This window comes from Ochotona curzoniae, unplaced genomic scaffold, assembly GCF_017591425.1.
Source record: "Ochotona curzoniae isolate NIBS_2020 unplaced genomic scaffold, NIBS_Ocur_1.0 contig_4502, whole genome shotgun sequence".
Taxonomy (NCBI): domain Eukaryota; kingdom Metazoa; phylum Chordata; class Mammalia; order Lagomorpha; family Ochotonidae; genus Ochotona; species Ochotona curzoniae.
In genome coordinates, this window is record NW_024466308.1 from 498504 (window position 1) to 524540 (window position 26037).

Below are 26037 nucleotides of genomic sequence, written 5' to 3' on the forward strand. Positions count from 1 at the left end.
TGACCCAGGGGCGCCATGGCCCCACCGAGGCCGGGCGCAGCGGCTGCATCCCCGGCGGGTCGACCCGCGCGCGGCTGAGCCGGGGGGCTGCAAGCTTGGGAAGGCCGGCCCCCCACCCCTACCTCTCTGCCCCCCTGGGCGCAGGCGGGGGGGCCGGCACCATGGAGCCCCCGGCCGCCCCCTCGGAGCGGAGCCTGTCTCTGTCTCTGCCCGGGCCCCGCGAGGGTCAGGCCACCCTCAAGCCGCCTCCGCAGCACCTGTGGAGGCAGCCGCGGACCCCCATCCGAATCCAGCAGCGCGGTTACTCCGACAGCGCCGAGCGCGCCGAGCCGGAGCGGACGCCGCACCGGCCCATCGAGCGCGCCGATGCGGTGGACACCAGCGACCGGCCCGGCCTGCGTTCCACCCGCATGTCCTGGCCCTCGTCCTTCCACGGCACCGGCACGGGCGGAGGCAGCGGCAGGCGGTAAGACGGCGGAGCGCGCGCCCAGGCTATAGGCGCGCGGGGAGGGCGCAGCTCGTCCCGCCGGCCGCGGGGGGCGCTGTGTGCGGCTGGGGTGCGACTGGCAGGGAGGGGGAGTTGTGGAGGCCCCCCCCACACTGTCCCCGAGCTTGGGGTCGGCGTAGGGGGCGCCATGCCGCGTGTTGCGTTCCTTGGGTCTGGGTTAGAGGAAACGCTGCTGCTTCGGGGTCTCGGTCCCTGGCAAGGCAGTGACGACAGGGCACAACTTGGGGGGGGACTTTGTCGGGGGGCTTGAGAGCTGGATTGCTTCTGCATGGTATGTCCTGGGGGCGCTTGACTCCCACCCATGCCAGCATTCGTGCACTCCTGCAGCAGCTGGTTCCAGAATTTCAGAGGGGACTTCTCGGGGAGTCTTATTTTGGGGTCCCTCTGCTAAGTGGGACATTTGAGGTTGCAGTAGCTGCCCAGAGGGGGTGAAGTGCAGGGAGGGGGCTCCTGGCTGGTTTGCTCCCGCTGTTGTGTGCCCGTCCATGCTTGCCCAACCTGGCCCTTTGGGGCTTGCAACGGTGACACCGCGGGACTCAGGACTGGCTGCTGTATGCTTCTGGGACAGTGACCACAGCAGCCATGGGGGTGCCCTGACTCGGTTGGTGACCGTATCTGCTCCTGAGGCCAGTGTGACAGTGACAGGGGACTCTGTGTCCCCCACGGGACACAGTGATGGTGACCGAGTGACCATGTCTGCCCCTGAGTTAGCAGCCAGGGACGCCCTGTGGCCAGGATGGCTCCCAGGACGCAGGCCTTGATCCTTGGGGGATCTGGGAGACTTCCCCTCCCCACAAACACCCAGGTGCCTGGCCCTGCGACACGGGGGCTGCGCTGGGCTTCGCCAGCTGTGCACGACTTCCAGAATCACTCGGTGCTGTTTGTGGGCTGCATTCTGTGTGCCCCCCGCAGCAGGGGGTCCACAAGTGCCTGATGGACAGCCCGCACTGGCGGTGTCCTCTGTGGCCATGCACGCTCCTCATAGCCCAAGGGAGGCTGGGACACCTTCATTTCCAATACTGCAGCCCCACACTCCTTCTCCCCGCCTGGAAGCCAGGGTCTGTCCCAGCGCCGGCTTGGACAAGCTGATTTTTTCCCCCAGAGGGAATCGGAAAGAAGGAAAACAGCTGGGATCGACAGGAAATGCCACAGGGGCTGGGAGCCCAGATGCTCCTAGCAAGCCCAGGTGTGCACTGGGGGATGGGCCTGGGCCCCTCGAGGCCCCGGAGCCCTGCCTGCAGTGGACTGCCTGAGCACAGTGACAAACATCTTGATCTGCCAGAAAATGAGGCCCAGAAAGTTGCTGTTTCCTTTTATGCACAATCAGGAGAGCGGGCCATTCCCACCCGGGCTGCCCAGGGGCTGTGTGTCCTCCTGGTGAGTGCTTTGTGGTCTCTGAGCTGTCTCAGGGAAGCTGGCGCTGGCGCTGCTCGGCCCCGAGGGACCCTCTGAGAGGTTCTATGAACTCTGGAGACGTGCGTCCAGGGACCCTGAGGAGTGCTGTTCTAGACACGGTCCCTTGGGGAGTGCCGAGAAAGGGAATGGAGGGAGGTGGTGATGGGGAGAGCTGGCCAGGGAGGAAGCTGGGTGGGAAGAAAAAAAAAACAAAACAGGAGAAAGGAAAGCAACGTCCCCACATCCCCTGCCTGGGCTCAGGCTCAGGTTCTGTTTTCCTGTGTGCAGCGGGCACCCAGGGGTGGGCTGTGGGCTGAGGGCGGGCACCGGGCCTGAAGGAGGAAGCAGAGCCTTCCTCAAGAGCACTGGCCGGCTTCTTGCCAGGAAGGGGCTCTGTGGGTACACACAGGTGCCCACACCTCCACCCCTCCATAAAAGGGGGTCGCCACCAGCATCCCCACCCACCGTGTGTGACCCGAGTCACAGCAGTCCTCAGAGACAGGATGTGGCCCTCTTCCCACCCTAAAGGTAGCAGGCACAGCCCCGGCCCCTCCAGACCTGGGGATGCATGAGACGCAGCTCTTGGCGCCCCGCGGGGCTGAGTCACGCACCCGCCAGAGCTGTCAAGAGCAGATGGGGGAAGAGGAGGACTTGGGGAGGGGAGGCGGTGGTGATGGTGGTGCCTCAAGTGGGAGGGGGGCGGGCCAATGCACCGATCTGCCCTCTTGTTTGTGACCCTAAATTGTTCCCCGTGGTCCCAGGAGAGGGAGACGGCACTTAGTTTTAAGTCCCTCGGGCTGGGTGGCACTCAATCCTGACTCCACTTGGGTCCCTGGAGTGTGTGCTCAGAGAGCGGGTCTCTGCGCGCCCCCTCTGCTGGAATGTCGGGGCTGTGCGCTCCCAGCCCGGTGCTGCCAGCAGGACGCGTCCCCAAGCCACCGGCGCGCGCCCCGCATCATCACTTCCTGTATGTTGAGCGCTGGAGGGGGAACGGGCATCAAAACGGCCAACTGCAGGCTCCCCTCCTGGCCTCCTTGCCCTGCTGGACCTGGGCCTCTTCCGCTACAGTCCTAGCTCGCACCCGCACCCTAACCCGACGCAGCGGCAGACGCCGACACCTGGCAGGCTGAGAACTTGGCGCCAAAGTTGCGGACGCGGAGTTCCCATCCCGCCTCCGCGCGCCCGCGCACACCCCTCTCCAGATACCAGGGCCCCCCAACGCGCTGGCTCCGGCCTGCTATCCGAGGAGCGGAGACTGCAGGGTGAAGGCTCAGGGTTACACAGCCTGGAAGGGCACGGCTCGGGTTTGGAAACCCAGGTTTCATTCATGCCACTGAAACTGTGCGCGCCGGCTCCTGTACCGCCTGGGAGTAACCTCATCTTCCTCACCTGAGGACTAGCCCACCCCCTGCTCCCTGCCCTGGCCTGGGCCCCAGGCTCGCGGTAGCCCTGGACTCCATGACGTCCACGCTGGGCAGCCCGGAGCCGGTATTTGGCGAAAACACTTCCTTCCAATGACGTCAGCAAGGAGAAAGGGGCGTCCCCCAAACCACAAACCCTGCCCATCTTTGCGCGCTGTGTGTGTTTCTCCCTGCACCCCTCCATTGGCTTTTTGCATCTGGGGGAGCCCCCAGCTGGCGGCGGGTGGGGGCGGGCTGGGGGCGGAATTCTAAGCAGCTCTTGCATCAGCTGCAGCTACTCCCCAGTACGAGGAAGTTCAAGTCCAGCTTTTCCCGCGCCCCCTCCCTGGTTCTGTGGCCCAGCCTGGGTTTCTTTCCCGTGCCCCTGCAGTGTGCAGGGGGCTGCGGCTTGGCCTGCAGCGGCTCCAGGCCCTGCCGGGTGGAGCTGAGGCAGGATTAGCTGGGAACTCAAGGGGATAATTTTAGAAGGTGACGCTGTTGGGTAGGCAGGGAAGAGGGTCCCTGAGGTCAGGGAAGGGCTGTCCCAGAGGGTGACACGTGAGCAGATCCACGGAAGGTGCGTCTGACAGGGGAGGGAGCAGGCTGTATACAGCAGAAGTGACCGGAAGTAGATGAGGCGTGCAGGTGTCAGGCCTCAGTTGACATCTGGCTGCCCAGGAACGGTGGCGTTGTGGTGGCTGGCTGTGGTGCGGGCTCTGGTCAAGTGAGTCTCCTTGGTTTCTGCAACATGGTCCCCACAGGAACCTGTTGTCCAGGGCTCCTGGTGGCGGGTGCGCAGGTGTGCGGGGAAGGCTGGGGCACGAGGCAGGCGGGTCTCCCAGCATGCTGGGGGTACTGTGTCCTAGACCTGGCGAGGCGCTAGGTCCCACCGCCCGCGGTCCACTGCAGCCCAGGGCGTGACTGACCTCTAGCGGCCAGAGGCCAGGTACGCAGCGGTGCCCAGCTCCCAGTCTACACCCCCTGTACCTCCACGGCAATAAGATCCAGGTTTAAAAGCCTTGCCTTCTCAATAACACGCTGTCACCTCCGCGGTGAGGATCGCTTCTTGTAAATGGTGGTTAAAAAAAAAAACTTAAATTTTTAATTGTAAAGTCAGATATACAGAGACGAGATCTTCCATCCGATGATTCACTCCCCAACTGGCTGTAACGGCCAGAGCTACACCCATCCGAAGCCAGGAGCCAGGAGCCTCTTCCCGGTCTCCCACGCAGGTGCAGGGTCCCAAGGCTGTGGGCCGTCCTCCACTGCTTTCCCAGGCCACAGGCAGGGAGCTGGGTGGGAAGTGGGGCAGCCGGGACTTGAACAGGTATCCACATGGGATGCAGCTCTTCCCTGCAGGTGGCTGCTGAACATGCTGTGCCAAACACCAGCTTCTAAAAAACCTTAAAGTGCAGGGGTAGAGGCGTCCTCGTGTCCACAGGGGAGTTTTCAGATCCTGTCCTGCTCTTATGGGACGCTGGTGTCACAAGAGGACCAGCTGTCCACACAGCCCATAAACAGAGATTAACACTTCTGTGAGGGAGACATTTTTTGGAGAGGATAAAAATTGCCTCCCTGGGGCTGTCCATCATTGGATACAGAGTGGTAAGTGGATCTAGAGCCTGGCTCAGCCAACACTACGTGTGACCTTGAAATAACCTTGTGCAGAGTGTGGGAGGGTCCTTCCCCGAGACTGCCCTCCGTGAAGTGCGACGGTAGGGTTTGGAAGATGAGATCACAGCTGGAGTTGAGATGATACAGGACGCTCAAAGTGGCCTTTCATGGTGGCAGGCCGAGAAGCCCTCAGAGCTGGGCACTTGGTACACCAGCTGAGACACTGCTTGGGGTGTCCACAGCCCAAGCTGATCCCAGATGGCCGTAACAGCCAGAGCTGAGCCGATCCGCAGCCAGGAGCCTCCTCCGGGTCTCCCACGCGGGTGCAGGGTCCCCAGGCTGTGGGCCGTCCTCCACTGCTTTCCCAGGCCACAGGCAGGGAGCTGGGTGGGAAGTTGGGCAGCCAGGATATGAATCGATGCCCATATAGAATCCTGGCACCTGGAGCTGGAGGATTAAGTAGTTGAACCAATGTGCCTGCCCCAAGTGAATTTAAAAATAAATATTTTCTCAAATAATGCTAACATGATTTTGTGAGTGCTTCCCATGCCGATGCTCTTCTGGGCCGTGTTGTGCTCCTGTGTGAGGGGGCGTTATCACAGGGCTGGGAAACCCCGAGGCTCCAGGAAATGAAGTGACTTATCCACAGAGGGTAGAAAAGGAGAGGGTGTTTTGGAGTGACGAGATCCCAGTTGGACTCCTTTTAAAACTTAAACTTGGCATCCTAGCGAACTCTCATTGGCTGGCTTGGCTCCAGGTCTTCATGTGAAATGTCCGTTTACCCTCTGGCTCACCGCCCGGTCTAGCCGGGCTGAAGCCATCAGCTCTTCCACGGGGGTGACCAGTTACCTGCTGCCTCCCAGTGTACGTGAGCTGGGAGCTGGACCTGTGTGGGACCAGAGCTGGGATTCGAACCCAGGCCATCCAGGCTGGGATGTTGGCACCCTGAGCCCTACATGGTCCCTCTACGGGGTACTGTTAAGAGCTAAGACACGCGTCGTGATGTGTGGGCACCTTCTGGGGGGAGGGAGGTGTCCCAGGATGGTGGGTGTACCTTGGAGCCTGGCCTCTCGCCTGAGACTGGCTTGGGAGCCGCGGCTGTGCTCTGAGGGTCGCCCCAGGATTCTGGTGGCGTGTGCCTACATGGTAACAGGGTCCCCTCAAATCAGAAGCACTCTGAGGTGGTGTTGGGGGCCTGGGCACTTGTAGGGACACCACAGGAACTGTGGGGACTTTAGGAATTTGGGGTTCACCTGTGTCTGTGTGGCTCAGAGATTAGGGGGCCACTCTAGGGAGACCCTGCTAGTGGTCCTGGAATGGACAGGGTTTTCTGCTGGACACACAGCACCCCTGAGATCCGGGAGGGGCATCCTGGGATGCATGGGGTACCTCTGGGGTGTTTCCGGATGTCTGGGGTCATCTTGGAGCTGTGAGGGTGTACCCGCCGGAGCACATCTGGATTCTGCGGAGGGAGTCCCGGGATTTGAGGGTCCCTACAGAGCTTGTGCAGATGTTTGAGTCTCTGGAGCACCCCCAGAAAGTGGAGGGACAACCCCCGTGCTTGCAGAGGCGCTCCCCGGGAATGTGGGCACGGCAGAAGGACCCAGGATGGTCTTGGGGTCTGCGGGCCCCGGTCCCGAGTTCCGGTGGTGGCTTGCGGGCGTCCCAGACCCGCCCCGCCCCGCCCTGGCCCCGGGGGCGGCCCCAGCAAGAAGCCGGAAGGGCCGAGGCGGCTGCGGGGCGGGGTGCGGCCCCCCTGCAGGCCCCGGGCCGGGCCTGCCTGGGGCTCAGGCGCGCACATGCTGGGGGTCCCCGGGGCGGCGCAGCTCCCCAGCGCCCTCCCAGCCCGCGCCCCCGGGGGCCATGGCACGGCCACACGGCCTGGGCCGCATCCCCGGGCTGCGGCTGGCGGCCTTCCCGGTGGCGGCGGCGGCGGGAGCAGCTGCTGCCGAGGACGAGGCGTTCCTGCCAGAACCCGCGACCCCGCGCGCTCCCCGCCGCCCACGGTCGCCGCCTTCCTCGCCCGTCTTCTTCGCCAGCCCGTCCCCGACTCTTCGCAGGCGCCTCCGGCTGCTCCGCAGCGCCCACGATTTCGGCCGCCAGGCATCGGCCTGGTAAGTGTGTCCTTGGTGGCTGCCGGTCGCCTGCCTGGCCACCTGGGGCGCGCCCAGGTCTGGGAGCCCTGTAACTTTCTCTTTCTGGCCTCACTTTTCCGTCACGTGGCCCCCGATAAAGATCGCCCATTGCTGTGGAAACGTCTGACAGTGCATGCAGCAGGCGCTCAATAAGCGTGCCGGCTGCTTTCTTCTTGTTTCCTGTGTAAACCTCAGGCCGGTGGAATGCCCCACGCTCCAGGCACCTGCCATCTGGGGGAACCTGGGAACTTGTGTCCATCAGCTTGCTCATCTTTAGCGTGAGGCCAGCTGGGGATGGCACTGCTGGGTATGTGAGGACAGACGCCAGTAATGCGGATTTTCTTTCTAGCCAAACCCAGGGTGGGCTAGGGCTGAGTGGCAGGCCTGGCGAGCACTGCCCCTGTGGCTTGGTGATGTCCCTTCATCCTGCAGGCACAGGAGGCTTCGTCGGGGCCCCAGCCTCCCCTTCTCACCTCTGCGCCCCCGGGGGAGCCCTGGTTGGGGACAGAATCCACCACAGACCTAAGCCAGGACACTGGAGAGGCAGGGCCAGGCTGGGGACGAATTGGGGGTGGAGCAAGAAGAAGAAGAGGAGGGGCGGGCCCTGGGAGCTGCCTCCCTCCCTCCCGGTATCTCCTTTCTTCCTCCAGCCCTCGCCAAGGTCCTCTGTCCCCTTGGGCTTTCGGTCACCCGTCCCTGTACTCCGCCCGCCTGCGCGAGCAGGTCTCCTCCCGTCCCCCGCCTCTCCCTCCGCTAACCCGCAAGGCTTGCGCGCGGGCCATCTGGGACCTGGAGTGGCCCCGCTCGACGTCAGGGTGGGGAGGGGGAGAGGCGGAGCCAGAGGCGCCCGAGTGTCCTGGGGGCAGGGGGGTGGGCCCAGGAGCCCAGGGCACCGCTGGGGGCCAGAGAGGAAGGGTGCTGGAGGAGCACTGTACGTCCAGTTTGGCAGGGTGGGAAGGCGCGGGCAGAGCTCTCCCTGGCTCTGAGGACACGGGGACGCCTGGCCACCCGGGGGCAGTCCCTCGAGGCCCGTGTGTGTTGGGGAGGTGGGGCGGTGCTAGCAGCCACAGCAGACACCTTGTTGATCCCTGCGAGCCACACACCTCTGTGCTCCGTGCGGCGGTCCTCATGCGCGCCCCGACGGCGGCGCTGGGCCCCCATGCGTGCTGGTGCGGTGCCGCGGGCTCGGACCCGACCCCCTGCCCTGGCACTGCCCTCTGCGAGCCCCGATTCCCCGGCCCACTCCTTCAGCGATGAGGACAACCATCAGCGCTCGCTGGGCAGATCTGTCAGGTGGGTGGCCCAGTGGCCAGGCCCCTCGCTTTGTCTGCTGCTTTGGAGGTGGGGACCCCCTGTCGTTCTGCCTTCGGGGAGTCCCCTAAGCGGCTACTAGGGGCCTGCTGGAACCCCACTCTGTTTCCTGCCCCTAAAGGCTTCCGTGCTGCTGCAGAGGGCTTCCTGGAGGTGGCAGCTCCCCAGGAGGGAGCTAGGTCTTTCTCCCTTCACTCTCCCTGTGCCCTTAAACATGGGCCTCAGGCCCTCACCCAGGCAGCAGCCGTGGGCATCCAGTGTCACCTGGGCCGCACTCCCAGGCCCCTGGCCCGCACTCCCAGGCCCCTGGCCGCTGTCCTTAAGTCAGCTCCCCATGGGGCCTCCAACCTTAGCCCTCCTGGCTGGGGCTGCGGGGGGTTGAAAACCAGGCCGGGGCAGGGGACAGGAGGGGGGACTGGGAGAGTGTGGCCGGGACAGCCGGAGGGCATTTGGGGAATCCGCTGGCCAGACACGGGCGGGACAGTGGGGCTTATAGTTCTTGGGAGGTTCAGGGTGTTCTTGTGCTTGGCAGCCTGAGGAGGAGCCTGGGTATGCAGACCTCATGCCTACAGGGCAGAGGATTACCTGGTGCTTGCTGTGCCACCATGCAGGTGGCGCAAACCTAGCCAAGCCTGCATACCTTCCTGGGACCCCACTCCCCCACCTACACTGGAACACCGACTCTCAGGGACAGTCACAGACCCCCCACGCAAGCACCTCCCCAAGCACCCACGCACGGCCATTCCCTCACACCTGCACAGACGGGACCGTGCGTGCACGGATGCCGGCGGCCCCACACACTTCTCCCCCACGCCCGACACTCATGCACGATCCATCTCTCCTTGCACACCCAGCTCCACAAACAGCTGTGTCACCTGGCACCACGTACCCGCCTGGCAGACACGCGCCAGTCTGCCCTCAACCTCCGTGTGCCCTTCAACAGAGCAAATGCCAGGACTTTTTTTTTTTTCAGTTTCCTGACGGCTGCTTGGCACCTCTTGGGGAGGGGAGGGCGGTCGGTGAGCCAGGGAGACACCAGGCTTGAGGCCTTCTGGGTCTGCCCCGATGTTTCAGCCTTCAGTTTTGTGCTTGCCTGGCTCAAGTTCAAGTCCACATTGTTTGAGCAAGTTCATTGTCCTTTGTGTGCCTTAGGGGGGCGCGGGGGTGCTCAGGTGCTTGCAGGTGTAGCGTGTACCTTGTCGCGTTACTGGCTGTCATGCTTCCATCCCCCCTCCGCTTGTTTGCTGTTTCGCATCTGTCTGTCCTCCCTCAAGTCCCTGTGGCTTAGATCTGTCCCTGGGCTGGGACAGTGCTCCAAGGCTGATGCTTGGGGAGCCCGGGGGGGCAGACTTAAGGGGCGTGCAGAGGTGGAGAGAAGTGGACACGTGCAGTGGAGGATGGGGCCACCAGGCCACCTGAGCCTACGCGGGGTGGGGGACTTGCGTGGTTCGGTCTCCTCGGATGGAGTATGTGTGTGTGTGGCTATAATGTCAGCTGTCCGTGGGTGTGGTTTGTGGCTTTTGGGGGGGCCCCTGGGTACGTCGCTGGCTTGCCTCAGTGGCAAGAGGCAGGTTAGGCAGGCACGAGCTGCGGCAGCCTGGAGGCCTGGCCCGGTCCCGGCGCCACACTCCTGCTGCCCAGCAGACACCTGAGCCCCGCTCCCACCCCAAGGGAGTGTCCTTTCTCTCCTCGGGCCCTGCTGACGTGAGCTGAGTCCCCAGGGGCTTGTGTATGTGCGAGCTGTGCTGGCTGGGTTCACTCCTGGGACCCGTCTCTTCGTACTCCCCGGGCGATGTAAAGTGATGGTGGTGCTTTGTGGGCTGGGTGGTGGTTCGGGGGGAGCTGCTGCGTGGCCTGCCTTCCTTCCCCCCCCCCCAGTGGCTCCTAGCTGGACCCCCCAAGCAAGGCTGGGCTCAGGGCCGCCGCCCCTCGTTGCCCCTCCATGGCTTACTGTCACAGAACATCTGTCGGGTTTGTCTGGAGTCAGTGGCCCTACCTGGGCCAGCACATAGAAGGCATTTTTTTTTTAAAGATTTATTTATTTTTTATTGCAAAGTCAGATCTATACAATGAGGAGGAGAGACAGAGAGAAATATCTTCCATCCAATGATTCACTCCCCAAGTGCCCGCAGCAGCTGGAGCTGAGCCGATCCACAGCCAGGAGCCTCTTCCAGGTCTCCCACACGGGTGCAGGGTCCCCAGGCTTTGGGCCGTCCTCCACTGCTTTCCCAGGCCACAGGCAGGGAGCTGGGTGGGAAGTGGAGCAGCTGGGATTAGAACCAGGTGCCTGTTCTGTGGGATGCGGGTGCTTGGAATGGGAGGGTTAGCCACCTGAGCCATCATGCCAGGACCCTTGGGAGGCACGTGGGACAGCGGTTCATGGCAAGACCTTGATAAGGATCTTATTGTGGATCATGTGCACACACACAATGCCCCTGCTTATTCATGCCCTGCATGCCTGCAACGGCCAGGCCAGCGCCAGGTGTCCCTGTGGAGTGGGGCAGCCCGGGACACCTGCCGCCCAGAGCCGAGAGCCTGGATTGTGTCCTGGCTCCTTGATTCTGATCCTGGCAGGCAGCAGGTGGTGGCCCTGCTATGTGGGCCCCTGGTGCTCCTGGGGGAGACCCCGACATCGTCCGCGGTTGGTTCCTCTACAAGCCTGGCCCAGGCCTGGCTGTCCTCACACAAGACGGGGATGAGAGACAGCTCTCTGGCTCGCTCTGCCTTTTATGTGGAACATCTTAAAGATAAATAAATCAAACATTTGAAAGAGTGCACACGGACGTGCTGTGCTTGCTCTGCGTCCGTCGGTGGGCGCTTGGGCTGTTCCCTCTTTGGGTCTGTCGTGAGTCAGGCAGCTAGGAATGTGGGCAGACACGGTTCCGTTTGAAGCCTCTCTTCCAGTTGTCTGCACTCTGTATACATGGAAGTGGGATCAGCGTGTTTAAATTCTTCTAGAGATTTATTTATGAGGCCTGGCGCGGTAGCCTAATGGCTCAAGTCCTTGCCTTGCATGCACTGGGATCCCATATGGGTGCCAGTTTGTGTCCCAGCTGCTCCACTTCCCATCCAGTTCCCTGCTCGTGGCCTGGGAAAGCAGCGGAGGACAGGCCAAAGCCTTGGGACCCTAAACTTACATGGGAGACCCCAAAGCGGCTCCTGGCTCCTGGCTTTGGGTTGGCTCAGCTCTGGTGCGGCCACTAGGAGAGTTAACTAGCAGATGGAGGATCCTTCTGGCTATCCTCACTGTAAATCTTCTCACTGCCTAGCCAATAAAAATAGATAAAAGTTTTTTTAAAAGGAGGTTTGGAGATTTTAAGGACAAGGTCCCGGGCACCAAGGGGCTTGGGCTGCACAAAGGCTCATCAGGGCCCAAGATCGGGCTGTGGATCTCGAGGCAGAGGCCCTGAAAGCCTCAGAGGCCAATGGTGGGGCGGGCAGAGCAGCGGGCACCGTGCCCAGTGACCCAGAGCCTTGTGTTGGAATGAAGCACGCCCCCCACACCCACACACACTTGTCTGAAGGTGAAGGCTGGTAGAAGCTGGACCGCATTAAAGGCCTGTGACAAGACCCGAGAAGCTGGAGGTCTTCCCCACAGCACACTCAAACTCACAGTGGATTTGGGATTGGGACCCAAAGCCTGGGGACCCTGCACCCGTGTGGGAGAACGGGAAGAGGCTCCTGGCTCTTGACTTCGGATCAGCTCAGCTCCAGCCGTTACAGCTGCTTGTGGAGTGAACCAGTGGATGGAAGATCTTTCTCTATGTCTCTCCTTCTCTCTGTCTGTCTGACTTTCCAATAAGAATAATCTTTTTAAAATTTTCTTTACCACAAAATAGAATGGCCTTTTTGTCCCGCATCTCTCTCGCAGCACGGTGGGGCGGTGGCATTGCCCAGCGCGCGTCTCCTCTGTCTCTCACGCCCTCCACCTGCCAACCCCCCTCTGGCCAAGAGCGTCGCTGGCAGCGTGACACCCCTGCCCACTCCCCCACCTTAACACTTCCTCCCTACCGTACAGCTTCGAAGCTGAAAATGGGCCGACGCCGTCCCCGGGCCGCAGCCCGCTGGACTCGCAGGCCAGCCCTGGGCTCGTGCTGCACGCCGGGGTGGCCACCAGCCAGCGCCGAGAGTCCTTCCTCTACCGCTCTGACAGCGACTATGACACGTCGCCCAAGACCATGTCCCGCAACTCCTCGGTCACCAGTGAGGCGTGAGCAGCCCTCCCCAGCCCGCAGCCGACACACACCTACCTGCCCGCTGTCCCACCTGCACGAAGTGCCCACCCACCCAGTGCTGCCCAGGCCTGGGTCTGTGCTAGCCTCTTCCAGCGGGGGCACCCCCAGATCCGCTCTCTTTACCTCCTGCCAGCTCCTAACCCACATGGACACTCAGCTCCACTCACCCCACCAGCCCCTGCTCCCCTCCCCCAGCCCAGGGGGGCAGTTTCCCACAGTGTCCATGCCAGAGAGAGCCCCTCCTCCCCGTCCCCTCCCCCAGGACCTGACACTGTCTTCCAATCGCAGGCATGCTGAGGACCTCATTGTAACCCCGTTCGCACAGGTAAGGCCCTGTCCCTAGGTGGCGGCAGGTGGACGGGGCCACCTCTCTGGGCAGCAGACACCGCCCGTCTCACCCCACCCCACCCCCACACTGCCCAGGTGCTGGCCAGCCTTCGGAGCGTACGCAGCAACTTCTCGCTCCTGACCAATGTGCCTGTTCCCAGCAACAAGTAAGCTGAGGCTGGGCCCCATCGCCTGGGGTCACGGGGCTTACTCTCAGACCTGCTGACCAGCTGACCTCTCAGGACCTCTGGGCAGGCTGCTGCACCCTCTGGGGACCCCAAAGTCAGAGGTTATTATGGTACAGATGCAGGGGTGCAGGTGCATGGTGGTGAGGCCCCCCATACCTTCTTGCTGGGTAAATGGCAGATCCTGGGAAGGGTCCTGGAGGGAGTGTCTAGAAAGTGCCAGAACATTCCCCTGCATGTGGCAACTGCTCCATCAGTAGCAATGGCTCGTGAGGATCCTAGGGTTGGGGGGATGGCAGAGAGCTGTGCCCCCAGGGTTGGAGGGCTTGCAGGGAAGGGTGATCCAGAGAGAAGTGAGGACCTGGAATCTGCTGCCCGTTGCTTTTGCAAGTCCTGGCTGTAAGGTGGGACTCACGGAGTGGACAGGGCAGTGTCAGGAGCTGCAGGGGGGCTCACAAGGCTGGTGACTGGCCCTGTTGGTGAGAACAGGCAGCCTCTGAGCTCTGAACCCCTTTTCTCTGTAGGCGGTCACCCCTGGGCGGCCCGACCCCTGTGTGCAAGGCCACGCTGTCAGGTAACTGCGCCTGGCGGTGGGAAGGGCAGTGGGGAAGTCTCCCGTGGGGATCCCTCCTCCTGGGCGGTCCCCCATCAGTCACCCTGGGCTGGGCTGGCATGTGGGTCCTCTCGCTCACGACACCCCCCCCCCCCCGGGTACCCCATCTCCAGAGGAGACATGTCAGCAGTTGGCCCGGGAGACGCTGGAGGAGCTGGACTGGTGCCTGGAGCAACTGGAGACCATGCAGACCTACCGCTCTGTCAGCGAGATGGCCTCGCATAAGGTGTGTGTGTGTGAGGGGTGCTTGGGCGGGGCTGCTGGGCGGAACCAGTGGGCAGCGCTAGCTGCTTGACCGGACCAGTGGATGGAGCTAGGTGCTGGGCAGGACCGGTGGATGGAGCTAGGTGCTGGGCAGGACCGGTGGATGGAGCTAGGTGCTGGGCAGGACCAGTGGATGGGCCGGTAGGAAGAGCTGTTAGCTGAGCAGGAGGTGGTTGGGGCCTTAGGGTGGGACCAGGTCCTGGGAGGTGGATGGGGCATGACCAATCCCCCCTGACAGGGCCCGAAAAATGGAGCCACCATCTGGATACAACTACTGTTCCCGCTTAGGGCTGTGGGGGTCACTTCCGGTTGTACACTGTCCTTGGCTTTGGGGTCACAAGCTTGTTCGCTTGTACAGCCCGCACAGGCCCGCAGCCACAGACTCACTCCAACAGGCTGTGCGGTTGGTGGTTTGTGGGTTAGCTGCTTGCACACTGCTGTGTTGGGGTGTCGCTGTGAAGGGTGAGGTGATGGAGCAGGGCCGTGGGGATATTGTGTGTGCGGGTTGTGCAGGTGGGGGGTATGTGTGTGTGTGTGTGTCCGGGGAGTTTCAGGGTGCAGATCCGAATGTGTGTGTGCCTTTGTCAGGGAGAGGTTGCAGGTCTTGCGGCTGTCGCCTGCACAGTTCCAGGGCCGTCCTCCAGCAAGCGAGAGCTGGGAAAGCTGCTGGCGCGTGGCAGCCTTGTGGGCAGACGCCTAGTAGGAAACGAGTGTGTGGGTTGAGGTGTGTGTGTGTGTGCTGCCTTGGTTGGGGCAGGAGGTGTCTGTGGGTGGAGGCTCGTCTGGGAAGATGCGAGTCTGAGGGCGGGGTCAGGTCTCGTCCCTCGGGTGTTCCTATGCTGGTGTCAGCCTGTGTGTGTTGGGGTGAGGGTGTGTCATGTCTGTGCCTGGCACGTGTGTCTGGGTGTCTGTCCCCCGGCGTGTGTGTGTGTCTGGGTGTCTGTCTCAGGGTGTGTGTGCCTGGCACGTGTGTCTGGGTGTCTGTCCCCGGGCATGTGTGTGTGTGTGTGTCTGGGTGTCTGTCCCCAGCCGTGTGTGTGTATGTCTGTGTGTGTGTGTATGTCTGAGTGTCTCAGTGTCTGTCCCCAGCTGTGTGTGTGTGTGTGTGTGCCTGGGTGTCCCTGGGCCTGTGTGTGTCTGGGTGTGCAGCCTGCTTCTCGGGAGGGGTGTGCCTGGACACACACATGTCGCTCTGTGTTCCGCTGTCTCCCTGTAAGTGGATTGTGATGGTGTGTATGGGTGCACCTGCGTGGGTGGGATAAGTGTGTCTGGAAATGTCTGGGCTTGGGTGTGCCTCTGTGTCTGTGGCAGGGACCTGTGTGGGCCTTGCTTCCTCACCCGGAGCAGCGACACCCCCAGGTCCTGGCTGAGGCCCCGTGATCTGGATGCCCCTTTAATGCCCCCCCACCCCCGCCACCACGTGACACGGCATGCAGTCTGCCAGTGCTGCAGTGAGCCCGACGCATACACACAGGGACGGAGCCCCGCGGGCCTCCGCCGCCGCCTCCTCCCCCCACCCCTCCCTGCCCTTCCATGGTGGGCAGGGACCCCCGGCCACCGCCTCCCCCTCCAGCCTCTGCCGCAGCGGCGCCCGTCTGGGCCAGGGGCCGGCAGCACCGGAGGATGTAACCAGGGCTGCGTCGCGGGAGCGCGGAGGGGAAGGGAGCCCCCAGCCTTGCTGGGCCGGCCCAGGCCCCTCCGCAGCTCCCCTGTGCCGCTGCCACCTGCCCCACCCCGTCCCTGTGTGACTGCTAACCCCGGGGACCCCCAGGCTTCCATGTGCTGCAGCCCCGAGCGGGGCTAAGACGCCAACATGCCCTTGGTGGACTTTTTCTGCGAGACCTGCTCCAAGCCCTGGCTGGTGGGCTGGTGGGACCAGGTAGGGGAGAAGAGAGGGTGAAGGAAGTGGCTCTGGGACCCTGCAGGACCTGGGCAGGTGGGTGGGAGGGGATCATGGGGCAGGGGAAGGGGGAGCGTCATGTGTGAGCCTCAGGCACGTGCCTGGTGTTGGCAGTGACCCGGGGCTGGGTGTGCATGGCAGGTGGCTGGGGTGGGCTGCAGGGTAGGGGTTGTCCTCTGCGCTGGGGGGGCCGTGTTGAGCTCTGGCTCCCCAGCGGGTCTGCGTGCTCCCAGGTCTCTTGACCGGGTCATGCATGGCCCTGGCTCCGATCAGATGCCATGGCCCTGGCTCCGATCGGCTATCACCAGGCTGTCCCTGCGGTGCCAGGGCAGGAGAGGATGGTTCATGTCTATAGTCCCCGCCAACCTGCCCAGGACTGCCTTGCTTGTAGGTGCCCCTGGATTTGAGGGGTTGGGAGGAACCCCGGCAGGCTGGGCCTCTGTGTGTGTGTGTGCGCGCATGCATCTATGGCTTTGGGGAGCAGAAGTGGCCCCTTGCAGCCTGGGGTTCCTGCTGCCTCTCTGGACACTCTGTTTCTGATTTGGGGGTGCCTCAGCAGAGCTTGGGGGTGGGGATCAATGCCCTTTCCCTTCCTGCACAATGTCACAGCGGAGGCTTGTCACGGATGGCATGGGGGTTCAGCAGGGGCCCCACAGCAGATTCTGGGCACACCCCGTGCATCTAGGTATCTGCTTACCTCTTTGAGGTTGAGGGGGGCTATGATGGGAACCCCCTCCCCCTCTCCTGGGTGACCGAGGTGGGGTTTCATCCACTCACTCACCCTTCTCTCTTGTGACTGAGCCGGGAGACCTGTACGTCATTCTTTTTAACCTAGCCTGGGGAGAAGGGGTCGGGGAGGACCTCCCCACTGCTCTCCAGCCAGGAATTGAGGTCCGTGTTTGGGAAGACCTGGGCCAGGGCAGGTTTGGAAAAGCAAGGGTTAAAGGGGCCTCCGCTTGCCCCCCCTTCTCCTCAGCTCAGCAGCTGGTTGGAGGGGGAGTTGCTAAGGAGACTCCCATTGCCATGGCGACGGAGTCTCTGGGTACCTCATTGGCTCCCTCGTAAGCAGGAGCCCCTCCCTTCTACAGGTGCTCCTGGGGTCCTGCTGAGGGTGGGAGTAGATTAGGGGGCGCAGGGAGGTGTATGCTACCCCCCACTCCCCGAGCCTGGGGATTCCTCTTGGTTCTGGAAGGATGACAAGGACAGGGTTTTCTGCAGCCTAGCGGGGGTTCTGCTGTCAGGAGAACAGCCTCCTGACTCATGGGGTCTTCATAGAGTTTCTGGGCCCCTCTGAGGGCCCCCCTCATCCCTGCCTTCTTCCCTCGTTCCCCTTAGTTCAAGAGGATGTTAAACCGTGAGCTCACGCACCTGTCAGAAATGAGCAGGTCAGGAAACCAGGTCTCCGAGTACATTTCCACAACGTTCTTGGGTGAGTGAGGGGCTGTAGCAGGTGCAGAGGGCAGGGCCCAGGGCCGGTGTATGGGGTGCGGGGCTGTACCCCAGTCTGAATGCTGTAAACACCATCATTCCCAGAAGGCCAACGTAATCACACACAGGTCAAGGGCACCCCCTAATCCTATTGCCTTTCCGAAACCCGATGGAACCCTCAAACTGCAGATGCCAAATGGAATTCCTAAGGGTCGGGAAGCACCCCCACCCACCGGAACCCAGCAGAGCCAAAAATGAAATAGACATCAGAACTTGGATTGGCACCCCCATGGGGAAGGCCCGTCCAGGCTGCTTGGGGTCCCGCCACCCCCATGGGAGGCCTGGCTGGAGTGCCTGGCTCCTGGCTTCAGCCTGTGGCAGCCTCTGGAGAATTCACACACATGGGGCTTTGTGCCCTGACCCTGTCTTTATGTCTCTGCCTTTCTAATAAAATGTTTTTACAAAGATGCCTGCAAAAGCCTCCCAAACTTTAAAGGATCTTCAAGCTAAAAACAACACAAAACGAAACAAAGCAAGAACTGCAGCTAGAACACCCCCGAGCTGGGTTGGGATATTTCCATACTCAACAGATCCCCAAACTCGATTGCATTCTCACGCTTAACAACCTGTGAGTCCTCAAAGTTAGGAGAATTTCCTGTTCCAGTGGAGCCCCCAGTGCAACAGAACACCTCAAACTCCCCAAACTCACAACATCCCCCAGTCCAGGAGACCCCCCCCCATCTCCCAAGGTGTACACACACACACACACACACACACACACACACCCCACTCCAGAAGTTCCAATGCTCCATGAGGGTGTGGCTTGTGCTAGAAATCTGAGGATGCAGCCAATGGGGACACCGTATGCAAATGCCCCCCTTGGGCCCATTCATTGGCCAGCCAGCCACCACAGGTCACAATGGGGGGTCTTGGCTGGACTCCAGAGACCCCTTGGGAGCTTTAGGAGAGGTTTCTCCTGGGGGCGGCTGGCCCCCAGGCCTGGCGTCCAGCAGGGTGGGGGGGCCATGGATTCCAAAACCCCTGTCCCCTCCCTCCTCCCAGCAGTTGCCCCCCTCACCAGCCCACTCAGCCAACATGGGGGCATCTTCCCTACCCTCGATTCTTCCCTGAGCATCCGGGGCAAACAGCTTCTCTCGCTCACGGCCCCGCCCCAACTCCTGGTCCCCCAGCACCCCAGCTTCCCGCCCAACACCGTGATGGGAGTAGGCCCCCCACATAGCCCTGGGCTGGCCCCAGGGTCCCCACTGCAACCCAGCACTTCCCAAAGGGGGACATCTGTCTCTGGTTGGCAGAAGGTGTCTACGCTTCGTGGTGATTTTGCTAGGATGGCTGGGTGGGCCGGGGTGTGTGGGGGGGAGGTGTATGTGCTGCAAGGGGCATGGAGGGGGTGGGATGTGGGGCGCTCATGCTGGCCCCTTCTGCCATCTTCAGAGAAGCAGAATGAGGTGGAGATCCCGTCGCCCACTTCCAAGGAGCGGGAGGCAGCACTGCCACGACAGAAACTCTGCCAGCATCCCCCGAGCCCGGCCCCCCAGCTGCAGTCCATGTCTCAGATTACGGGGGTGAAAAGGGTCGCTCGCAGCAGCAGCCTCAGCAACACCAGTGTCCCCCGCTTTGGGGTGAAGACCGACCAGGAGGAGCTCCTGGCCCAAGTGGGTGTGGGCCGGGCACGTGAGGGGAGTGGGGGCAGCTGGGACCCCCAGACGCACTGGGCATTGAGTCACACAGAGGGAGATTTAGCACCTGCTGGTCCATGAGCCAAATGTTTAGAACAGTCTGGGCTGGCTCAGTGCGAAGCCAGGAGCTGGGGACTCCACCCAGGGCTTCCCCCCAAGGATGGGCAGCTGGATTGGAAGAACTTGAACCAGGCATTCTGGAGTGGCCGATGGATCTCCTCGGTGGCCCTGTCGTCCCCCAGTGAGCCCCCCTTCTTGCAAGTGACCCGTCCAGTCAGGCAGTGCTTGCTAAACACTGACCCCGTGCACCTGTATCTTTCTGTCTCTCCCCATAAGCCCCAAGCACTCAGGAGCAGCTTAGCATAGCTTAAAGGCCCAGCTGTGGTAGGGTTCCCCATCGCAGCCTTGTTATTCGGGAGCCGGGAGTTCCTGGAGGCATCGCCGCCCTCCTCTGAGCCGTGCGGACTCCTTGCCTGCCAAGTGAGACACCCAGGGCTTGGTGACGGGGCCTGAGGCCGCTCTGTGCCTTTGCAGCCAGGGTGGTGAGCAGTGAGTGCTGTGTGACGCTTCCTGCTGACTCCTGGAGTGTGGGTCACGAAGCCCTTGCGCCTGGCCGACCCCTGACCCCTGACCTCTGACGTCTCTTGTCAGGAACTGGAGAACTTAAGCAAGTGGGGCCTGAACATCTTTTGTGTGTCTGATTACGCCGGAGGACGCTCCCTCAGCTGCGTCATGTACACCATCTTCCAGGTGATGGGGGGCCTCAGAGAGGACGGAGCTCGGGGCATTGTGTGGCCAGCAGGGGCCACCACCGCCCTGTCCCCCTTGGTGGTCCCCAGGAGCGGGACCTGCTCAAGAAATTCCGTATCCCCGTGGACACCATGGTGACGTATGTGCGGACCCTGGAGGACCACTACCACAAAGACGTGGCCTACCACAACAGCCTGCACGCAGCCGACGTGTTGCAGTCCACCCACGTGCTGCTGGCCACGCCTGCGCTGGACGTGAGTCCCGCCAGCTCTCCCAGGGAGCTGTTCTGTGTGTGTCGCTGACCTCCGACCCAGCCCTCTCTCTAATCATCTCTCTCCCCACCCTACCCCTCCCTCTGGCCCCCATCATCTCTCCTTGGGACCCTACCCTCCATGGCCGTCACTCTGACTTCTCTGTGTCCCCAGGCCGTGTTCACGGACCTTGAGATCCTCGCTGCCCTGTTCGCCGCTGCCATCCACGACGTGGACCACCCTGGGGTCTCCAACCAGTTCCTCATCAATACCAGTGCGTGGATTTACCCGGAGGGGGGCCTGGGCTGAGCCGGGGGCGGGATGGGTGGCCTGCAGGCGCGCTCCCCGCCTGGGCTCCGTCCTGACCGTCCCGGGCTTGCAGACTCGGAGCTGGCACTCATGTACAATGACGAGTCGGTGCTGGAGAACCACCACCTGGCCGTGGGCTTCAAGCTCCTGCAAGAGGACAACTGTGACATCTTCCAGAACCTCAGCAAGCGGCAGCGGCAGAGCCTGCGCAAGATGGTCATTGACATGGTAGGTGGGACAGGGCGGGAGAGGCAGCCCCCGGGGCCAGGGGCGGGGGGCAGCTTCCAGCAGGGAACCGGGGGGCTCTGGCAGGTGGCGGCCCCCGTGACGCCCCTGCCCCGTGCCCACAGGTGCTGGCCACGGACATGTCCAAGCACATGACCCTCCTGGCCGACCTGAAGACCATGGTGGAGACCAAGAAAGTGACTAGTTCGGGGGTGCTCCTGCTGGACAACTACGCCGACCGCATCCAGGTGCCACCACCTCACCGCCGGAGAAGATGGGGCCCGCTCCCCTGCCCCGCGGGCTCCCATGCGACCCCCTCCTTCTCCTGCCCTGACTCCCCGACTTCCCCAGGCCAGGTGCAGATTCTGAGGGTCCTCGTACCCCCACAGGTCCTAAGGAACATGGTACACTGTGCAGACCTGAGCAACCCCACAAAGCCACTGGAGCTGTACCGTCAGTGGACAGACCGCATCATGGCAGAGTTCTTCCAGCAGGGCGACCGCGAGCGGGAGCGGGGCATGGAGATCAGCCCCATGTGTGACAAGCACACGGCCTCGGTGGAGAAGTCCCAGGTACCGTGCAGGGGCCGTGGAGGTGGGCAGCACAGGAGCTCCTGAGCCGGCCGTCCCCACATCACGTTTTCTTCTTTTGTGTAAGAGTTTATTGATTTTGAAGAGCACAGTTACAGCATTCCTGGTTCTGTGCTTAAGGGCTGTGACGGCTGGGGCTGGGACTCCACGTGGGTGCAGGGCTGGGGCTGTGACGGCTGGGGCTGGGACTCCACGTGGGTGCAGGGCTGGGGCTGTGACGGCTGGGGCTGGGACTCCCACGTGGGTGCAGGGCCCTGGGTACCTGTGCCATCCTCCACTGCCTTCCCAGACACATCAGAGGGAGCCGGGTGGGAGGCGGAGCAAGGGGCCTGCAGGCGCTGCAGGGGCAGCTTAGTGTGCTGAGCCCCAACAGGGGCCCTGTTTGTTTTTATCCTGCTGGACAGGACTGTCTGAATGTCTGAACCCGGCCTTTGCAGGTCGTTCTCATGCTTAGGGCACACACCAGGCTCTCTCTCTTCTCTCTTCTTTCCTTCCAAACTTCCTTTTATTGGAGCTAGTAGGAAACGGAGATTTGCTTTCTCAGCCGGCTGGTTCAGTCAATTGGGGTTGGTCCAAGAGCCCAGCATTCCTGCGGGTTGCCCCATGTCAGAAGAGTCTAGAGAAGGGTGGAGCTGGCCGCTCGGGGCTGTCATGTCCCTCTCTTCCTGCGCCCCTGCAGCCAGCACTTCTGTTCTCAGAGGTGCCTCTTGTGCTCAACGTGGCTGCCAAAACCTCAGCCAGGGCAGCTGCCTTGCAGGAGAGAGGCCGGCTGAGGCAGCCCCTGTGGGCTGGTACAGGTGGCCACATGAGACAGACCAGGCCACTGTTCATGATGTCACTTCCTCCTCATTGCGAACAGTGCCATAACGCTCTGTCCTAAGCCAGCTACTTGTGGTGTACACAAAGCTGTTGCCATTTGTGTTTTCGTCTTACGGGTGATGTATTTTTTGGCTGGTGCCAGAATAAGCCAGGAGCCTCTCCTGGGTCTCCCACGTGGGTGCAGGGTCCCCAGGCTTTGGGCCGTCCTCTACTGCTCTCCCAGGCCACAGGCAGGGAGCTGGGTGGGAAGTGGAGCAGCCGGGATTAGAACCGGCGTCCCTGTGGGATGCTGCCTCGGCAGGCTGCGCTGCGATTCCCCTGTCTGCACTCCTCCCTGCCAGGTGGGATTCATCGATTACATTGTACACCCCCTGTGGGAGACGTGGGCAGACCTTGTCCACCCAGATGCCCAGGAGATCTTGGACACGCTGGAAGACAACCGGAGCTGGTATTACAGCGCCATCCGGCAGAGCCCGTCGCCACCTCCCGAGGATGAGCTGGGAGGCCCGGGCCGGCCCGGCCCGCCGGAGAAGTTCCAGTTTGAGCTGACGCTGGAGGAGGAGGAAGAGGAGGAGGCCTGCACGACCCAGATCCCGTTCACACCATCCCAGGGTGCGCTGGCACTGCAGGAAGCACCCACGCCTGTGGACATCACAGCCACCCGGGAGGCCTCCCTGGTGGCGGCGGCTGCTGCGGAACCGGCTGGGGTCCCAGAGGACCAGGACGAGACCTCAGGGATGCGATCCCGTGGCATGCACCTGCCACAGCTGTCAGACTCCGTGTGCGGCCTACGCGACTGCCCGGATGCCCGGGCCCTGGAGAGCCCCCCTCTGCCCGGCTTGAGGACCCTGCCTCTCCCGGAGGACACCCCGGGCCTGCCGGGCCTCCCCTCCATGGCAGCCGAGGTGGGGGCCCAAAGAGAGCAGCAGGCTGCCCAAGGGACTCCTCGAGACGCCCTTCCCGCGGGCCCAGCCCTGCCGGGGGACCCCCCTTGAGCGCCCCCTCACCCTGCTGCTGTCCCCAGCCCCCTCCACCAGTGCTGCCCCCCCACCTCCTCTGCCTCAAAGACTTGTGCCCCGCCCTGAGAAAAAAAGAACAGAAAAGTGGGGTTTTTTCTCTTGTTTGCCCCCTTTTCCTCTCTGCCCCCCACTGCCCCAGCCATGGGTTTTCAATTTCTTTCTTTTTTTTTTTTGTGAATTGGGGGGTTGGGGAACGAGGAGGCTGAGGTGTGTCCCAGAAGGGATTTTATTTTTTTGAATTTAATTATTGTAACGTTTTTAGAAAAAGACCAAAAAAAGAAAAAAAAAAGCACACAGAAGCTGTAGACGCCCCCATTCCTGGTTCCCCAGTCCTCACCCCGCCCCTCCACAAGTTCAAGGCTCCGTCTTCCAGCCCGAGGCCGCGAGCAGGTGTGGGGCCTTCTGTTGAATCCTGGAAGGTTCTAGAACCTGGCCAGACATAGCCATTTCCGGCAGAGCCAGCTGAGGGGGTTCACTGGAGGAGCTCCCCTCTGCCTGCCGCCCCTCGTCCCCTGCCCCTAAAAGTCTTCCACCTCATTTTGCACAAGCCCGGCCGAGCCGACTGGGAGGGCAGGGGCGTGTCCAGGGGCCAGGGATGCCAGTGGGAAGGCAGAGCCCCCCACGACCCCCGCTTGCCGCCCAGCCCCTCCTTGCCCACGTCCCTGCCCGGGGGAGGGGCCGCTTGTAAGACACAGGCATCACCCCCCCTCTTCCAACTGCTTCTCCACGTGTTTCTGCCTTAAAGGTTCTCACGGCCACGGGACAGTGGCCAGCAAGTGGTTCCCGGCGGCACCTGGCATGGGGCGCGGCCGGGCGCCACTCGCGGGCCACCTCTCCCCCTGCCCGACCTTCCTGCGTCTCGACCCCTTTGCCCTAGGAGGAAGCAATAATGGGGTACACGCCATCCCCCTGCCACCCCCTTCCTGGGCAGCCCTCCGTCTCCTCCGTCCCTAACCCCGCCAGTCCCTGAGCGATAGGACAGACAGCTAAAAGGCCATCTTTCTCCAAGCCATGGGGGACAATTGGGAAAGAGAGACAGCCCCCACCTGCCCCACGGTGCCAGCTCCCTCTGCTGCTCCCGGCAGGGCAGTGCCCATGCGGTGCGTTGCAGCCCCCACACGCCCCCGACCCGGAGCACACAGGTACTGTAGCCCCGCTCCCCAGCCTTCCCGTCTGCCCTCCCGGTTCCTATGCCGCTCCTCTACACGGCTCATTTTGTAGCAAAAAGTGGTTGCTGTCCCAGCCGGGGAGGTCTTTCGTTTGTTTAATTCTTTCTTTCTTTTTTTTTTTTTTTGTACAGACTGTCAGGTTGCTTTGTAAATTATTCTACAGAGTTCAAATGAAAACGTGAAGCAGTCCTTCCTGTTGGGGGAGGGGGCCCCGCTGTATTCTCTCCACTCTTCCCGGCCCCCCTGGGAACTCGGTCGCCCAGCGGTGGTTGGACAGGAAGCTGTGTCCTCCCCCGGGGGTGAGGGCTTGGTGGGTAGGAGACCGGGGCAGCTGGCACGGCGGGTCCCTGGGAGTGGCCTGTGTGTGGTCCATTGACGATCCGTCCGTCGAGCGGTAATCCTTCCATCTTGTCGCCAATTAAACTGAGGCTTTTGCCCATCATTGGCTGGTGTGGCTTCATTTCCTACTTTAAAAAAATATATTTATTTATATTGGAGAGTCAGATATACAGAAATGAGGAGAGATAGGAAAATCTTCAGTCCTCTAATTCACTCTCCAAGGGGCCTCAATGGTCGGAGCTGAGCTGATCCGAAGCCAGGAACCAGGAGCCTCCTCCAGGTCTCCCACGCGGGTGCAGGGTCCCAAGGCTTTGGGCCGTCCTCACTGCTCTCCCAGGCCACAGGCAGGGAGCCGGGTGGGAAGCGGTCTCCTGGATTAGAATCGGCAGCCCTATGGGATCCCGGTGCATGCAAGGCCAGGGCTTGAGCCGCTGGGACCACCCTGTGCCCCATTTCCTGTTTCATTTCGCCTTCCCGAGGGGAAGCGGTGTCCGTAGCCTGTCCTGCCTCCCCAGGAGTTCACCCAGAGGCAGCTTCCCTCAAGCTGCCAGCTCAGGCCTGGGCCTCACGCCTGGCCCAGCCCCTGGCGTCTGAGCTCAAGGACGTCAAGTGCAAGGTCAGGCCATGGGTCATTTTGTTTCATCGTGTGGCTGTGCTCCTGCAGGTGGAGCTGCATATAGAGATAGATGGTGCACCTTGCTGGGGTTCACTCCCCGGGTGGCCGTGGTAGCTGGAGCTGGGCCTGGCTGGAGCCAGGAGCCTGGAGCTGCACGCGGGTCTCCAGCATGGGCGGCAGCTTCAACTGCCTCCTGGATGTGCTAGCAGGAAGCTAGAGCGAGGAGCCAGGCCCTCAGCTGTGGAACGTGACTCCTCACCACAGGCCAACCTCCAGAAGCACAGAATCGAAAGATTTGTTTTTATTGATTTCAAAGCGAGAGAGAGGATGAGAGAGAAATGGCTGTGGTATGCCAGGGCAGAGCCGGGCTGGCACCTGGAGCCGGCAGTCCCATCAGGGTTTCCCACGTGGTGGCGGGGGCCCAGGGAGTGGGCCGTCAGCGGTTAACCTCCAAAGAGTTAGACATGAAGTAGAACAGCCAGGACTCCACCTACACGATGCCAACACCTCAAGGAGGGGCTTCACCCACTCGGCCACGACCCTGAGCCTGGGGCAGCCGTATTGCCTTTGCATCGGGTAGCCACCCCGTATGTCCAGGGGCTTCGTATCAGGCTGTGCTACTCCCAGTAGTAAGCCAAAGGGTTCCACACCCAGGGGACTTCTGTCCTGGTGCCAGGAGCGGGAGGGGCTGACTCGCAGTGGACACAGGCCTGGGGCCAGCCGGACCCGACAGTAGGTGACGGGAACCGTGTGACACGTCCTCCCCGGGGAGCAGCCGAGCGCCGCGGAGTCAGGCAGAGGGCACGGGGCTGCGGGTCAGGAAGTCGGGGGCGAATCCCAGCCGGCCAGGGAGGGGAACCCCCTCTCCCCGGGGTCCCCGTGTCCCCAAGGCTCACGGGACAGAGGGGATGTCCCCAACGCTCGGGTGTCTAGGGACA

General features: G+C 62.2%; 1 protein-coding gene across 6 annotated transcripts; it reads left to right on the forward strand.

Annotated features, from left to right (window-relative positions):
- Window positions 1–161: 161 nt before the first annotated feature.
- PDE4A (phosphodiesterase 4A) lies at window positions 162–24586 on the forward strand. 6 transcript variants are annotated; one of them, XM_040986285.1, is made up of 16 exons: window positions 6756–7031; window positions 10603–10614; window positions 12382–12573; window positions 12887–12923; window positions 13022–13092; window positions 13635–13684; window positions 13837–13949; window positions 17223–17316; window positions 18768–18988; window positions 19664–19762; window positions 19852–20016; window positions 20188–20287; window positions 20396–20550; window positions 20673–20795; window positions 20937–21119; window positions 22298–24586. In XM_040986285.1, the coding sequence occupies exons 1-16, from the start codon at window positions 6781–6783 to the stop codon at window positions 22949–22951; spliced, it is 2520 nt and encodes an 839-aa protein (XP_040842219.1). In that variant the 5' UTR covers window positions 6756–6780; the 3' UTR covers window positions 22952–24586. The 6 variants fall into 6 exon arrangements, with proteins under 6 accessions (XP_040842217.1, XP_040842219.1, XP_040842218.1 ...); XM_040986283.1 differs by lacking the exons at window positions 6756–7031; window positions 10603–10614 and adding an exon at window positions 162–466; XM_040986284.1 differs by lacking the exon at window positions 10603–10614.
- The last annotated feature ends 1451 nt before the right edge of the window (window positions 24587–26037 follow it).

Coding starts and splice junctions, on each gene's coding strand:
- PDE4A (XM_040986283.1), top strand. CDS start 162: ATGGAGCCCCCGGCCGCCCCCTCGGAGCGGAGCCTGTCTCTGTCTCTG. Junction 20,288..20,395: donor CCAGTTCCTCATCAATACCA/GTGCGTGGATTT, acceptor CCGGGCTTGCAG/ACTCGGAGCTGGCACTCATG. Junction 20,796..20,936: donor ACTACGCCGACCGCATCCAG/GTGCCACCACCT, acceptor GTACCCCCACAG/GTCCTAAGGAACATGGTACA.